Genomic DNA, 13803 nt, shown 5'->3' with positions numbered 1-13803 from the left:
ACTGAAAGTCGAGCTTCAAAAGCAAATCATTATTTTTAATAATTAATCTTTAAGAATGCCCCAATAGAAAAGAAAGGAATTGTAAGTTTATGAATGAAACAGTGAAATATACATGCACTGCACTTGGATGGGATGGATAAAAAAAAACATCTCAAGGAAATGTGTTCTTAGTTGTATTAATTGTGAAACATTTAAAACAGCGTGCTTCAATAAGGAGTTTATTTTGAAACTCATCCGGAAGTGTTTCTACTCGGACTAGTATCGACTGAGCACACACTCAGGGCTCCAAGCAGCTAGCCAGCTAGCCGAACGATGCTAGCATTTCTCCTTCTCACAACATTGAGTCGACAATAAGATGATTCTCTCAGACCAGCAGCGCAGATGTACCCCTCGTGTTCTCAGTAAACCTTTGGGACTGACTGCTCGGCTTCCAGACGCCTCGTTGTGAAGAAACGGAAGCGTTAAAAAAATACCCAAATACACCGGCTGTAGCTAGCGGCTAGCTGCTAGCTGTTAGCTTCGAGAGTGCTAACAGCAAGTGAGGCAACCATTACTGTGTCAGTTGCCATAATAGGTAAGATGAATATGTACTTTTTCTTTATTATAGACAACTCTTTATTTCTTTTTAAACATGGCATTTTGTTCTGCTAAAGTTAGTGTGTTAAAGTTAGCAGGTTAGCTATATCCTTAAAGCTGATTGGCTGTGGGGTGGGTCAGTCAAGGCTATCTGAAAGCTGATTGGCTGTGGGGTGGGTCCGTCAAGGCTATCTGAAAGCTGATTGGCTGTGCCCTCTGTGTCGTCATACAGAGCCAGCACTGATGGTATTTGCCAACAGTGAGGCACAGATTGCTCTATTACTCTTTTCTTGTGTCTATTGACAGTGTAGAGTGACCCTCATTTGGACACTTGGTAATCAATCAATTAATTGATTTACTCATTCAGCTGATTTGATTGAGTGAGTTTGAGGTGTGTGAAGGAATGTTAACACTACAAGTTACTATTTGTTGTTATTAGATTTAGATTAGTCCTTTTTTAAATCTAGGAAAGAGGAAATGAGGCTGTCCAATAAATCTAGCTGGATAAGAATAGGAGATTGATACACAATCAAGATAACAGAAGCAAACAATCACAACAAAATACTACAGCGTTATTCTTATATAGCTGTATTCTTATACAAACCACGTTTTGTATGTTTATTATTATTATTATTATTATTATTAACAGTCCACAAAACAATTTTCTCATCTTATTTCCTTTTAAAACCAACAGGAGGTAAAGTGTGACTGGTGGCCTATGAGGAAGCCACGTCGAAAAGGCCAGGTGGCCGCAGGAGATGGAACTGATGTCAAGAAGTCCAATGGGACAGTTGGTGGGCGTGGGGGTGCCCGCCAGCGATCCCCATCCCCTTACAGCCTCAAAGCATCTCCGAGCAGAGAAACCCTGTCCTACTCCCAGGCCCAGAAGGTGGTAGAGGTGGAACTGGATGGTAGGCTTCACCGCATTTCTATTCTGGAACCCTTGGAGGTCATTACTGAAGATGAGATGAAGGCTCAGGACATTATTGAGTGTAACAGCAACAAGGAGAACAGCGAGCAGTCATCACCTCCCACCAGCAGTGCCCAAACAGTCCGTAAAGCCATCACGCCCCGGGGTCGCAGGAAAGACTCCAAATGTCCGCCTGTCAAATCACCACCCCCTTCCAAGAACCACTGTTCCAATTCTCATCCACAAACCCCTGAAAAGGTTAACGCATCACACCAGCACATGACCCTCCCTGAACCTAAGTTTCATGTGTTAGAGACCTTCACGCCAGTCAAAGCACCTCCTCTGCCCACCGCATATTACCGTTACATTGAGCGGTTAGCTGAGGAGCTGGAAGCTGAGGCGGAATATGACATGGACGAAGAGGACACCGCCTGGCTGGAGATGGTCAATGCTGGCCGGACGTCAGAGGGTTACTCAGCTGTCACGCCAGACAATTTTGAGCTGCTGGTAGACCGGCTGGAGGAGGAGGCGTATCGGGAAGCCCGCAGCCGGGCACCCTCTCAGAGTGCTATTGACGACGATGCCTTCTGCTGCGTGTGCCTGGATGATGAGTGCCTCAACAGCAATGTCATCCTCTTCTGCGACTCCTGCAACCTGGCCGTCCACCAGGAGTGTTATGGTGTACCCTACATCCCTGAGGGCCAGTGGCTGTGCCGCTGCTGCCTTCAGTCCCCTCAGAAACCTGTTGACTGTGTTCTATGTCCGAACCGTGGAGGTGCTTTCAAACAAACAAGTGACAGCCGCTGGGCACATGTAGTCTGTGCCATCTGGATCCCTGAAGTCTGCTTTGCCAACACAGTGTTTCTGGAACCAGTGGAAGGGGTCGATAACATCCCCCCAGCACGCTGGAAACTGACTTGCTACCTGTGCAAGCAGAAGGGCCGTGGTGCATCAATTCAGTGCCACAAGGCCAACTGTTACACTGCGTTTCACGTCACATGTGCTCAGCGTGCTGGCCTGTTTATGAAGATTGATCCTGTGCGAGAGACAAACGTTAATGGGACTACATTCACTGTTAAAAAGACAGCATTCTGTGAGGCCCATTCACCACCAGGACAAGAGGCCGTCTCAGATGAGGAGAGTGAAGGGAGGGTGGTGGGCAGCAGAGGGAGGGCGAGCAGAGGACGGAGTGCCTACACAGAGGGCCCTACAACACCGAAAAAAGGCAGGAAGTCTGAAATTGATGCCAAGTTGGATAAAAAGAAAGGGAAGAAGGGCTCAGAGTCAACAGAACAACAAACTTCTTCACCACAAGTGACAGTGCCTCAGATACCCACAAGCAGGTCGGATTTCTTTTATTTTGAATATAATAAAATGCTTCTGAGGTTAAACCAGAGATTTTTGGCATGTAGTGTATAATTACAAGTACCAGATTTGTTGTGTAAATGACTGGACCAATGTTTGTTATGATGACAGTAAGACCAACCCTGCATCTATCTCTGTTGTACAGGCTGAATATCATCAGTAAAGGTATCCTCTTTCAGCGTAAAAACCAGTTCATGCATAGGCTGCATAATTACTGGTTACTGAAGCGTCAGTCAAGGAACGGTGTGCCGCTGGTCCGGCGTCTTCACACTAGCATCCAATCCCAAAGGAATACTGAGCAGGTCAGGGTAGGAAACCATTCTACAGTCTTAGCGCTCTGTGACTATTTTTGTTCTTTGCTGATAACATTTTTTGTGACTTTATTGAGCCATTGTCCTAACAAACTATTTCAAAAATGTATTGATTGCCTTTAGATACATCTGATAGAGTGTTAATACTAAACTGCTAACAAGAAAATGTGTTGTACTTTGTAGCCTGAGGTGGATGAGAAGGTTTCTGCTGCACGAGAAGCACTGAGATATTGGCAGAAGCTGCGACATGATCTTGAGAAAGCAAGGCTGCTGGTGGAGCTCATCCGCAAGAGGGAGAAACTCAAACGAGAACAGGTAATATACACGGGATGAGTATCTTATTCTAATGCTAAAAAGTTCATCCTTTCCCCTTTTGACATTATGAAGATCATGTACAGAATATTAGGATTATTTTCATTGTCGATTAATCTGGGGGGTTTTTTATTTATTTTTTCCTTAGTAATCAATTTGTTATTTGATAAATATAATGTCAGAAAATTGTTAAAATCGTCCATCAGCATTTTCCAAAGCTGATGATTTCTTGTTTTGTCCACAACTCAAACATATTCAGTTAATTGCTATGAGGAGTGAAGCAACCCCAAAATATTCACATTAAAGAAGCTGGAATTTTTACTTTTTTAAAAAATCAGAAAAATATTACTCAGACTGATTAATCGAGTAGCAAAATGGTTTGCGATTAATTTATTAGTTTTATCAATTTAATACTTGCTGTTCTACAGAATGCAGTATTTCAAATCTGAATCTAAATGATGGGTATTTTAAATTGTGTTCACCAATGAAGTCTGAAGATCTAGTTTTCTAATGGTCACACTGAGAGAGTATGTGTTGACATCTCTTTTACATGTGATGCTATCCCCTCACCCTAACTGAGTGGTACAACAAAACCAACAGGTGGCTGCTATGAATGGACAGAGCTGTGTCACAGAGAGGAAAACAAATAAAATACTGTCTTTAAAGAAAAGGCCATCAATTATACAGATGGACTGGACTGCCAGTGGCCTGTGGATGTTAAAATCTGATGAGGAGTTTACATGATATTCTGGTTGGTTGTGGACATCTTTATAGAAATATTCAGATTTGATCATGTTTCATAGAAAAAAACAATTGGTTAGGTTAGACAACATTGAACAGTCTCTCACTAGTATCGCTTCCCATTGCTCCTCTTCCCTTTAGCCTCTTGAAAGTCTTGACATTTTTTGGCTGCAACTTCCATATGTGGTTATATCACATGCATATCCTCTGACAACTGCAGGTCAAAGTTCACCAGGAAGCTCTGGAGCTGCAGTTGACCCCAATGTTGGTGCTGCTCCGCTCCACTCTGGACCAACTACAGGAGAAGGACACAGCCCAGATCTTTGCAGAGCCAGTCAACATCAAGGAGGTTAGACACTATGCTGTTACAATCCCAGTTGCCAGAGACCAGATGTATGCAAACAGGTTGTATAGAGTTGTTAAGTGGGAGGGGCCTGTTGGCGCCAGAAGTGTTTTTTCAGGAAATCTCCGTCAATTTGGCGGACGGCTCTGAATACTACAATACCCATGAGCCTTGGCCGTTGTTGCTGTGGAGAAGAAGACAGTCAGAGGGGCAAATCCGGGGTGTAGCAAAATTCAGAACGCGACATCATTGCAATTATTAAGGATACGGGGCTTCAGATTTGCTGAACCAAATATTTTCTTATATAGCTTGTAATCTTTTGTATTGATAATTTAACTGAAAGAGGTTCATGCCCATTAAAGCTGTCAAAGTGTTCCAAAGTTGCTGAGGGAAAAATTAATTGGACATTTACTTGCGGAACCAGAGCAACCAAGACAGCACCTTCATTTATATGTAACCTTTTATATCTGTCCAGTTTTACACTTATTCACTCATTTGTATTGTTATTTGCTTATATGTGTCCCTTTTCCTCATGAAATGATGTTTTGTTGTCTTGTCTTCAGGTCCCAGACTACCTGGAGTTCATCAGCCAGCCCATGGACTTTTCCACTATGCGCGCTAAGCTGGAGAGTCATGCCTACCGCTCAGTGGCTGACCTGGAGACCGACTTCAACCTGATGGTGTCCAACTGCCTCCTCTACAACAACAACGACACAGTCTTCCACCGGATAGCGCTGCGTCTTAGAGACTTAGGAGGAGCCATACTGCGCCATGCCCAACGCCAAGCCACCAACACCGGCCTGGACCTCAACACCGGCATGCATCTGTCAGAGTCGCCGCAGAAACGAGACTTTTACAGCTGCACCTGGGAGGATGGTTAGTAAAAATGGTGGTACTGGACAGGAAATGTGAACAATCTTTTGTACTTTAGATCGTGGTCTATATGAGACTATTTATCGTTATGTTTTTATTATTCTGTTTTAACGATAATACAATGCAAATCAAAGTGGATTAAATGGGACTGAAATAGATTATGAACATGAATTAAAGTGTGAGTTGTGATTGGAAGTAACTAAATACAAATGATTACTATGTCACTTATAACACTTTTTGTTTTAAAGGATTACTCCACCAACAAAATTTCCATTTGTATTTCAATTACTCACCCAGTGTTAGTTTGAATTTGTGAACACAAAAAAAAAGAGAAACGTCTTGATGAATTGAAGCAAATGGGGACTGCATTTAACAATAGCAAATCTATATCAAAACAACCGTTTACAAATTCTCTCACAGCTCTTGCACTTTAATCCAAGTCTGATTTAACACATGCATCTTCGACTTATAAAACACTTTGGATTCGTCCAGACTCACACATAAGAGTAGCGTTACTGCACACGTGTGAGACTGTTTATGCTTGTTTTAAATAGTATTTGCGAACATGCATTATAGAAGTAGTGTTTGGGAAGTAGTGAGAATATAACTGGATAAATGAGACTTTGATTATGTTGTTCCAGTATTGTGAGATTTTGTAAACTGATGTTTTGATATAGTTTTGCTGTAGTTTAGTTTGTCCCCCATTTATTTCAATTCATTAGAACGTTTTTACGTTTTTTGACTCTTCGTTCACCATGGAGGCATGGGAGAAAACGTTTTTTTTTCTTCAAGAAGAAGTATTCCTCTAAGTGTTAAATGAGAAAGAAATGCCCCCTCTCCAAAAATGCCTGTTTTTGCATATTGCTCTTCTGTTGAGATTTCAGGCTGTTTTATGTATTGTGGAGTCGGATATTTTCTTCTAGGAAGTGCTGGATTTGAATGAGGTTTAAGATTTGAAAAGTTTGCAGGAGATGGCTCGCTAATATATATTTAACTGGCTCATCAGTCATCAATGTAGGTGTGTCTCTGACTTTTTATCTGCTATTGTGTTGCTGGTTAAACACCATCTCATACTGGAGATGTAACCCTTTTGCTCAAGAAATTGCAGTATATTGTGTCTTTGGACAGTGTACATGGCAAACTGAAGGGCTGAGAGAGTAACGTTCTGGCAGTTGTGAGTTGCTTCATGATGAGTTACTTTGTAAAAAACAACAGCACTGGGTTCTGCTCTCTTTTTTAGACAGGATCTTATTTCTTGTTTTCAAGTGTGTTGGCACTTGGGCTGTTGCTAGTCTATTCAATTAAAAACTATCACTATTAAACTCATGTTTGTTGTAACTCCTGAAACATGCATGTCAGCTTCACCCTTAGCCTAACACCTCCCTGTTGTGTCCAGTTGACAGTGTGCTGGATCCAGACAACCGGCTTCATATGACAGTGGAGGAACAGTTGAAGGAGCTGCTAGAAAAGATGGACTTTGTCTCCTCCATGCGGTGCAGTGGCGCCCGAACTCGACGCATCCGCCTGCTTCGTCGCGAGATCAACAACATCCGCTACAGGCAGGGCCAACACCCCCGCCACAGCCTTCACAATGGACATCTGAAGGAAGACGATGAGGATGAAGACGAGGAGGAGGATGACGACAAAGATGCCAAGGCGGACAACGGCCTGTCGTCTTCGGACAAAGGTGGGTGATGAAAAGCACAGATGTGCCTACAGTATGAAATTGCCAATGCATGAACCTTTAAAAACCTCTATTTTCAATGAGACCAGTTGTACACTTGAGCTAACGGAACATTGTCCTCAGGTAATTGAGCCAGGGTCCCCCCCACGCACCAACCCCAACCACCCCACTGTCTCCAGTCTAGTAAGTAGGGGCCCACAGAGTCTCGTTAGCCATGGCTGCCTCACAACTCCTCTCTCCCAGTGCACTCTATGTCTGCACCTCTTCTGTACATCACTTTCATGGACTCACCACTCTCCATTGGCCACGTACAGTCATGCCATGTCATCCCACTTCTGACTACAGGCTAGTCCAGTCAAACAGTCTCCTTCTACCACAGAGGTGCGCAGCAGAATACCTGCAATTTGTGTCAGTTGAGTCATGAAATACTGCCATGTTACCATGTTGCTGGTGTACAGTTGTGAGAGCAAAGTTGTTTCTTCACTCGTCTTGATAAGGTCCTCCATACCTGTAGAAAGAGCAGGTTACACAGATGTAAGCCATTCTGAAGTGACACCATATTCCAGTGTGAATAAAACACCACCACATCACACTACATACTAAATGGACATTCATAAATGAATAACATGCTGAGTGAAATTTAATGAAAATGTTCTCCTCTTCCAGATGACCTCAAATCCACTTCGCCCCCGACACTGGAACTGACGGGGCCGGCTCCTCCTCCACGACGTGGGGATGCACCGCTGGAACCTCCCACCCTGCGACCAATCACAGGGGAGCCCCGGTCCCCCAGCTGGCCTTGCAAACGCCTAAAGATGGACGGTGACCTCTCAGACCTCGCCACAGAGAAGATGAATTGCACTAATACACAGGAGCGCCAGGTGTTGCCTCCCCCCATTTTGCACAGCGAAGGACAGGCGGTGGCCAATGGCCTGCCAGAGCTCAGCGCTCCCCCCGGCCCACCACTGGGGGAGTTGGACGTCGAACCTCCGTATTATTCAAAAAGGCCAAAAATGGAGCTAAGCTGTTCAGAGAGAGAGACAATCCCTTGCTGAACGGAAAGGAGCAGCAGGACAACAATTCAAGCAAAGCCCCTACAGCACCCAACTCCACAGCCAGTACCCCATCCTCAACACCTCTGTCCACTCCATCGAAGACCCCACAGAAAAGCCCCGGACCTCCCACCCTCAATGAACAATGGACCCCCAGTCGGTTCATGTGCTCGGATAGTGAGCCGGAGAAGACACCAAAACATACACTGGAAAGTGGTGAGAGGCTTTATGTAGCTCCTTACATCGGTTTAAGATAATCTACCCAGAGCTACTAAGAACTGACTACCTGTCAGTTAACCTATGTGTCCACATAGGTTATTGTTAGTGTGCTGTACTTGTCATCCCTCTTCTTTAAGCGATGAAAGAGCAGTCCTCAATTTGTCTATATCCATTTTTTTATATCTGTTTATCATGTCAGGTCAGCAACCCCTTCTTTTATTTTCTTAATTGTGAGGAAACAAAGCGTGCTACCTGATCACAGCATTGGAACTTGTTTTCAAACATTGCCCAATCCCCTCTACCCTTACACCACCCTGCATCCCCCATTATGTGCGATTGTATGCTGTATTATTTTGCACTGATTAGCGATGTAGGTAGCACTGTACTGCTGTGTTGTTCTCAATGTGTGACCTTTTTTTTTATCTAGTTCTCATCCTGGTCTTATGAGGTTGTTCTAAGATTTCTCTCATTTGCTCTCAGGACTGACCAACGGCTTTAACAAGCACAAAGACGGCGGGTCCGACTCTGAGTACAGCCCTTGTCCAGTCCTGCACAAAGAAATGTAAGACATGGTGCATCCGTAAGTGGTTGTTTGGTTATGGTAACGATTGATAATACATTGACCGTGACATTGTCTTACAGTAGCTCACCACCCAAACGAAGCCTCGGGAAACCAGCTCTTTCCAAAGTTCCCTTTCTGGAGATAGTCAATGGTGACTCAGATTATACTGGTATGTTTTTCTTTTGTTATGATTTAAGTTCACTTGAATTTAAATAGCAGTTATTTGTGCTGTGTACCATTGCTATCCTCTTTTCTCTCTCTCTCTCTCTCTCTCTCTGCTCACAAATGTCCCCTAAGCATAAGAGATTTTGCAATACGACACTCTAACCCTATTTCAAATATTCATGCGTTTCATTTTCTTCCTATTGACAAAAGCATTACACCATCTGCTGCTGTTTTGCAGGCAACGGTAGCCTAATGCCTGAGGATGGGACGGAGCTGGATCCCCTAGCTCTGGTGTGGGCCAAGTGTCGGGGATATCCCTCCTATCCTGCTCTGGTAATCCCTTTTTCTTCTAAATATTAATCAAACATCATCTCATATGAGCTGTCAACAGATGGTGTAGCTCTTCAATACATTAGGCAGCTTTCACCAAATCTAAATTAGGAGTTTCCTAGGACAACAGAACAGCTGTGTGAGAGTGCAGGGCTAGAAGCAGACCTGAATTTCCAGAGAGATCTGACTGACTGTTCGTTCCAGGTCATCGACCCAGAGATGCCAGAGGAGGGCATGCTGCACAATGGGGTGCCCATCCCTGTCCCACCCAAAGAGGTCCTCTGTCTGGGTGAGCAGAGGCAGGAGGAGACCAATGAGAGGCTCTACCTGGTGCTCTTCTTTGACAACAAGCGGACATGGTGAGGGTCAAACAGACACGCGCAAATAAACCTTATACCCAGCATGAGGTCAGAATGCATTTCAGCTGGGGGATTGTCCAGTAAAGGAGGATCAGGATTATTAGGCCAAGCTGCTACAAAACAGAGCCTTTTTAATTTGAAAAATATATATACCTTTTTTAAATTGACAACAACATGAGCATAGTTTTTTATAGGGTAGTTCTATGTATTTATTTAGATACATAAATATGTTTTTTGGGTTTTTTTAACACATTTTTTATGTGTTCAAAATTCTAAAGTTATATTTATAAAGTTATATTTTGAACACATAAATATATATATTTGTATGTGTGTACATGTGTGTGTGTATGTGTATATATATGTATATATATATATATATATATATATATATATATATATATATATATGTATATGTTGGTCCAAAATAATGCAAACAGGTCTATGGCAGTGAAAGTTGTCGTCATCTGTGTTTTTGGTTCTTTAGGCAGTGGCTCCCACGAGACAAAGTGACAGCCTTGGGTGTAGACGACACAGCGGACAAGCTGCGCATAATGGAGGGTCGCAAGTCCAGCATCCGCAAGTCTGTCCAGGTGGCGTACGACCGCGCCATGATCCACCAGAGCCGAGTCAGCCACAGCCACGGCTTTGTCGCCTCCAACTACCTGTAGGGGGCAACGGTGAGCCCCGTGTGCGCCCACAGTCAGCCACTATGCATTTCTGTTTGGTCTTAAAGCAGCAGGTGGTCCTACTGCCAGTTACATTTGTATTCACACTGTGGTCTAGAAGAGGTCGCTACACAGCACAGAGTACTGGACTCTGGTGCGTTACCAAACCACTAGTGTCTGACACACAGAGCGGTGGTTTTGCCTTTGTGTCGTTGTGGAGCTCTAGATGTGAATGAAGTTACCCTGAGGTCCCACGTTGCTGTTGTCGGTAAGCATTCAATCCCTGTTCAGGGGTGTATCGAGGTATCTGCTTACTCCACCGGGATGTGTTGAAGCTGTGTCTCTGGATCAAATGTAAAAGAATTCCCCTCTATTTCGTATTATGCTACTGCCAAGGAATCAAATTGTCAAAAAAGAGATTTGACATATTTATATAAAACGCAGAAGACTTGTGAATGGATCACTGCCATCTTTTATACAATAGCTTTTTACATTTTAACCTTTTACAAAGACACTTGTATATTATAAAGGCACACTTCGTGTACATATGTATGTTTATTATCAAACCCAATTTTAACTTAATGTTGCTGTTTGAAAATGCGTATTTCAATCAACCCACAAGGGGAAAAGTGAGGCTGTGTATATTTGTGGAGATGAAATAATTCCTGACTTGCTGCAGTGTACTTAGCTTGTCTTTGATGTAATTTCATTGTGCTGTGTGTGTTTGTACATTCAGAGCATACAACACAATGAGCCAATTGTTCTTTATATTTGAATTCTCTTTTTGATACAGAGAGAAATAATTTATTTATGGGATACAGAACTATAGAAATAAAGTTATATTGGTTAAAGTTGAGAATTAAATCTTATTTAAAACAAATGGAGTGAAGTTTAAAAAATACATGAAGCCAAGATTTTAACAGATACGTTCACATTTGGTTTGGTGATGATTGTTCTCATCATTCACTGTTGACCCCCAGAATATCCTATTTATTGTCGAAAGCCCAGTTTTATCAAATGGAAAAATACACCTTTATAAGCTTGTAATACCTGCATATTTTACCTGCTCACCAAATATTTTGTCAAAACAAGTATTTCCACATTTTTGGAAATAAATGCTCTATTAAAAACCTTTTGGGATACTTTACTTCAGTTGTATGTGTTTTTCTTTTTAAAACCAAAGGTGAGAACAGCCATTGTTTATTATTATTTACTAATGATCATTTTGAGGATATTTGAAATGTTTTACAGGCAAGGATTCAGATTATTAGCTCAAAAACACTCTAAAATACTCTTAACAGGTGTGGTGAACGTGATGTCGCAGATTTCCTTCAGAAAAATCTCTTTCTAACAGTCTGTGTTTTATTTTTATTCATAAGAACGTTTAGCATAGTGAAAAGTACTATTAATTGTACATGTACAACTAATTGTAGTTGTATACAACGGTCATAAAAAGTTCTTAAAACTATCTTTTGTCCAAAGAAACTGAAGCAATCCACAAATTCATTTCAGTCCCATCATAAGCTAAAATGCAATGATGACTGCAGAACTAAAGTAAACAGAGGGAATTGTGAAAGATTAATGTGAGACCAAAGAATCCAACACAGTCTGATCAATATCAGATAAAAACACTTCTTCTTTATATGCGAACATGAACTGACGTGTTGCATGAGTGACGTTGTTGTTGTTGCTACAGAGCCATTTAAAGCCTTGATAAAGACGAGCCATTTGACACGGACAAAGTGAGTCATTAAGAAAGCGTTGTTTGACTATTAAAACCTGCTGAAGAGCTCCAGATGGGTTTAAACTGATTATTTACAGTTGAATAGACGTTTTGCATGTCTTTACTTGACAGCTGATTGGCTTATTTAAGACCAAACCTACAGATTCCTGGTCTGAACCGACGGAGCAGAGCTGTTGCAGTGTGTATTCAGCCTTCGTCATCGCTGCAGAGAAAGTCGAGCACCGGCCCGAGGAGATCCTCACTGCCTCCTGAAAACACCAGCAAATTGGAAATAGTCAAATAAAAAAAATATTTGAACTATTTTTTTAAATATATTTATATTTTCAAAGCCTGTAATATCTTAGATATTTTCTGAGTGAGAGTATGTCTGGATTCAGTGAACACAACAGAAAGCAGAGCGTAGATTGTCCCAAAGGGGCATTGGTTCTACTCTGAGCTCCCTCCGGATGAGCTCCTCACGCTGCCACCCCACAAAGAAAGCTCCTTTTACCTCACTCACCATGAGGTAACCGTAAAACATGTATCAGTTTTTAGGAAGTTCAACTGTTGTTTTCCCAATGTGGTTTACAACATAAGTTTCAACCAGTATGGTGATGAGGGTATAACTTCCCCATGTTAAACTATGAGACAGAGAAGGCACTGAGATGATGAAAGATAAATGTTGCGGTGAAATGTGAACATCAGCAGCCATCCAAACATTCAACAAACAAACAAGCAAACCACTCAACAAGAAAACAAAACATCCAACTGTGCCGGGAGAATAGGAATATACCCTGAAACCATATACATGTGTCAACTCTCAGAGCTTTTGCCATACTGTGAATACTGACATTTTTATGGCATATTTGTAGACAAATACTTTTTTGATGTACTATACTATGGCTTTTTCATAACATTTTTTTTACTTACCATATAGTAGCTTTCTATGACTTATGGTACGGTAATGGAAATTTTGATTACTTTTCTTGACATCATTTTCACATTTTTATGACTTGTTTTCGACATACTATACTGATTGACTTTTTTTTTCGCTTTTATGACTTTTTTTGACATACTATAGTATGACTTTTTTGGCTTTTTTTGATACTATAGTATGACTTTTTTGGCTACTATACTATGACTTATTTTGGACATACTATACTATGACTTTTTTATGACTTTTTTCAACATACTATACCATGATTTTTATATGCTGTTTTTTGGTATATACACTATGACTTATTTTCGACTTACTATGCTATGACTTTTTCTGACTTTTTTCAACATACTATAGAGTATGACTTTTTTCAACATACTATACTATGACATTTTTTTTTTGATGCTTTTTTCGACATACTATACTATGACTTTTTTTGGCTTTTTTCGACATACTATAGTATGACTTTTTTTGGCTTTTTTCGACATACTATACCATATTTTTACTTTTTTTGGTATATACACGATGACTTTTTTCAACATACTATACTATGACTTTTTCTGACATATTATACTATGACTTTTTTCAACATACTATAGTATGACTTTTTTTGGCTTTTTTCGACATACTATACTATGACTTTTTTTGGCTTTTTTCGACATACTATACTATGACT

The 13803-nt window shown here is 41.4% G+C and overlaps 1 protein-coding gene across 1 annotated transcript; it reads left to right on the top strand.

Moving 5' to 3' along the window:
* The first annotated feature begins 205 nt into the window (after positions 1-205).
* On the top strand, positions 206-11599 carry brpf3b (bromodomain and PHD finger containing, 3b). The gene is given in 14 exon segments (XM_054609196.1): positions 206-574; positions 1271-2829; positions 2997-3153; positions 3346-3477; positions 4436-4564; positions 5122-5434; positions 6828-7118; positions 7782-8069; positions 8072-8383; positions 8867-8948; positions 9029-9117; positions 9352-9446; positions 9648-9802; positions 10287-11599. Coding segments are annotated over 13 exon segments (3762 nt in total). The 5' UTR covers positions 206-574; positions 1271-1294; the 3' UTR covers positions 10471-11599.
* The last annotated feature ends 2204 nt before the right edge of the window (positions 11600-13803 follow it).

The sequence above is a fragment of the Anoplopoma fimbria genome, chromosome 12 (assembly GCF_027596085.1).
Source record: "Anoplopoma fimbria isolate UVic2021 breed Golden Eagle Sablefish chromosome 12, Afim_UVic_2022, whole genome shotgun sequence".
NCBI classification, from domain to species: domain Eukaryota; kingdom Metazoa; phylum Chordata; class Actinopteri; order Perciformes; family Anoplopomatidae; genus Anoplopoma; species Anoplopoma fimbria.
This window is presented reverse-complemented; position numbering and strand designations above follow the sequence as displayed.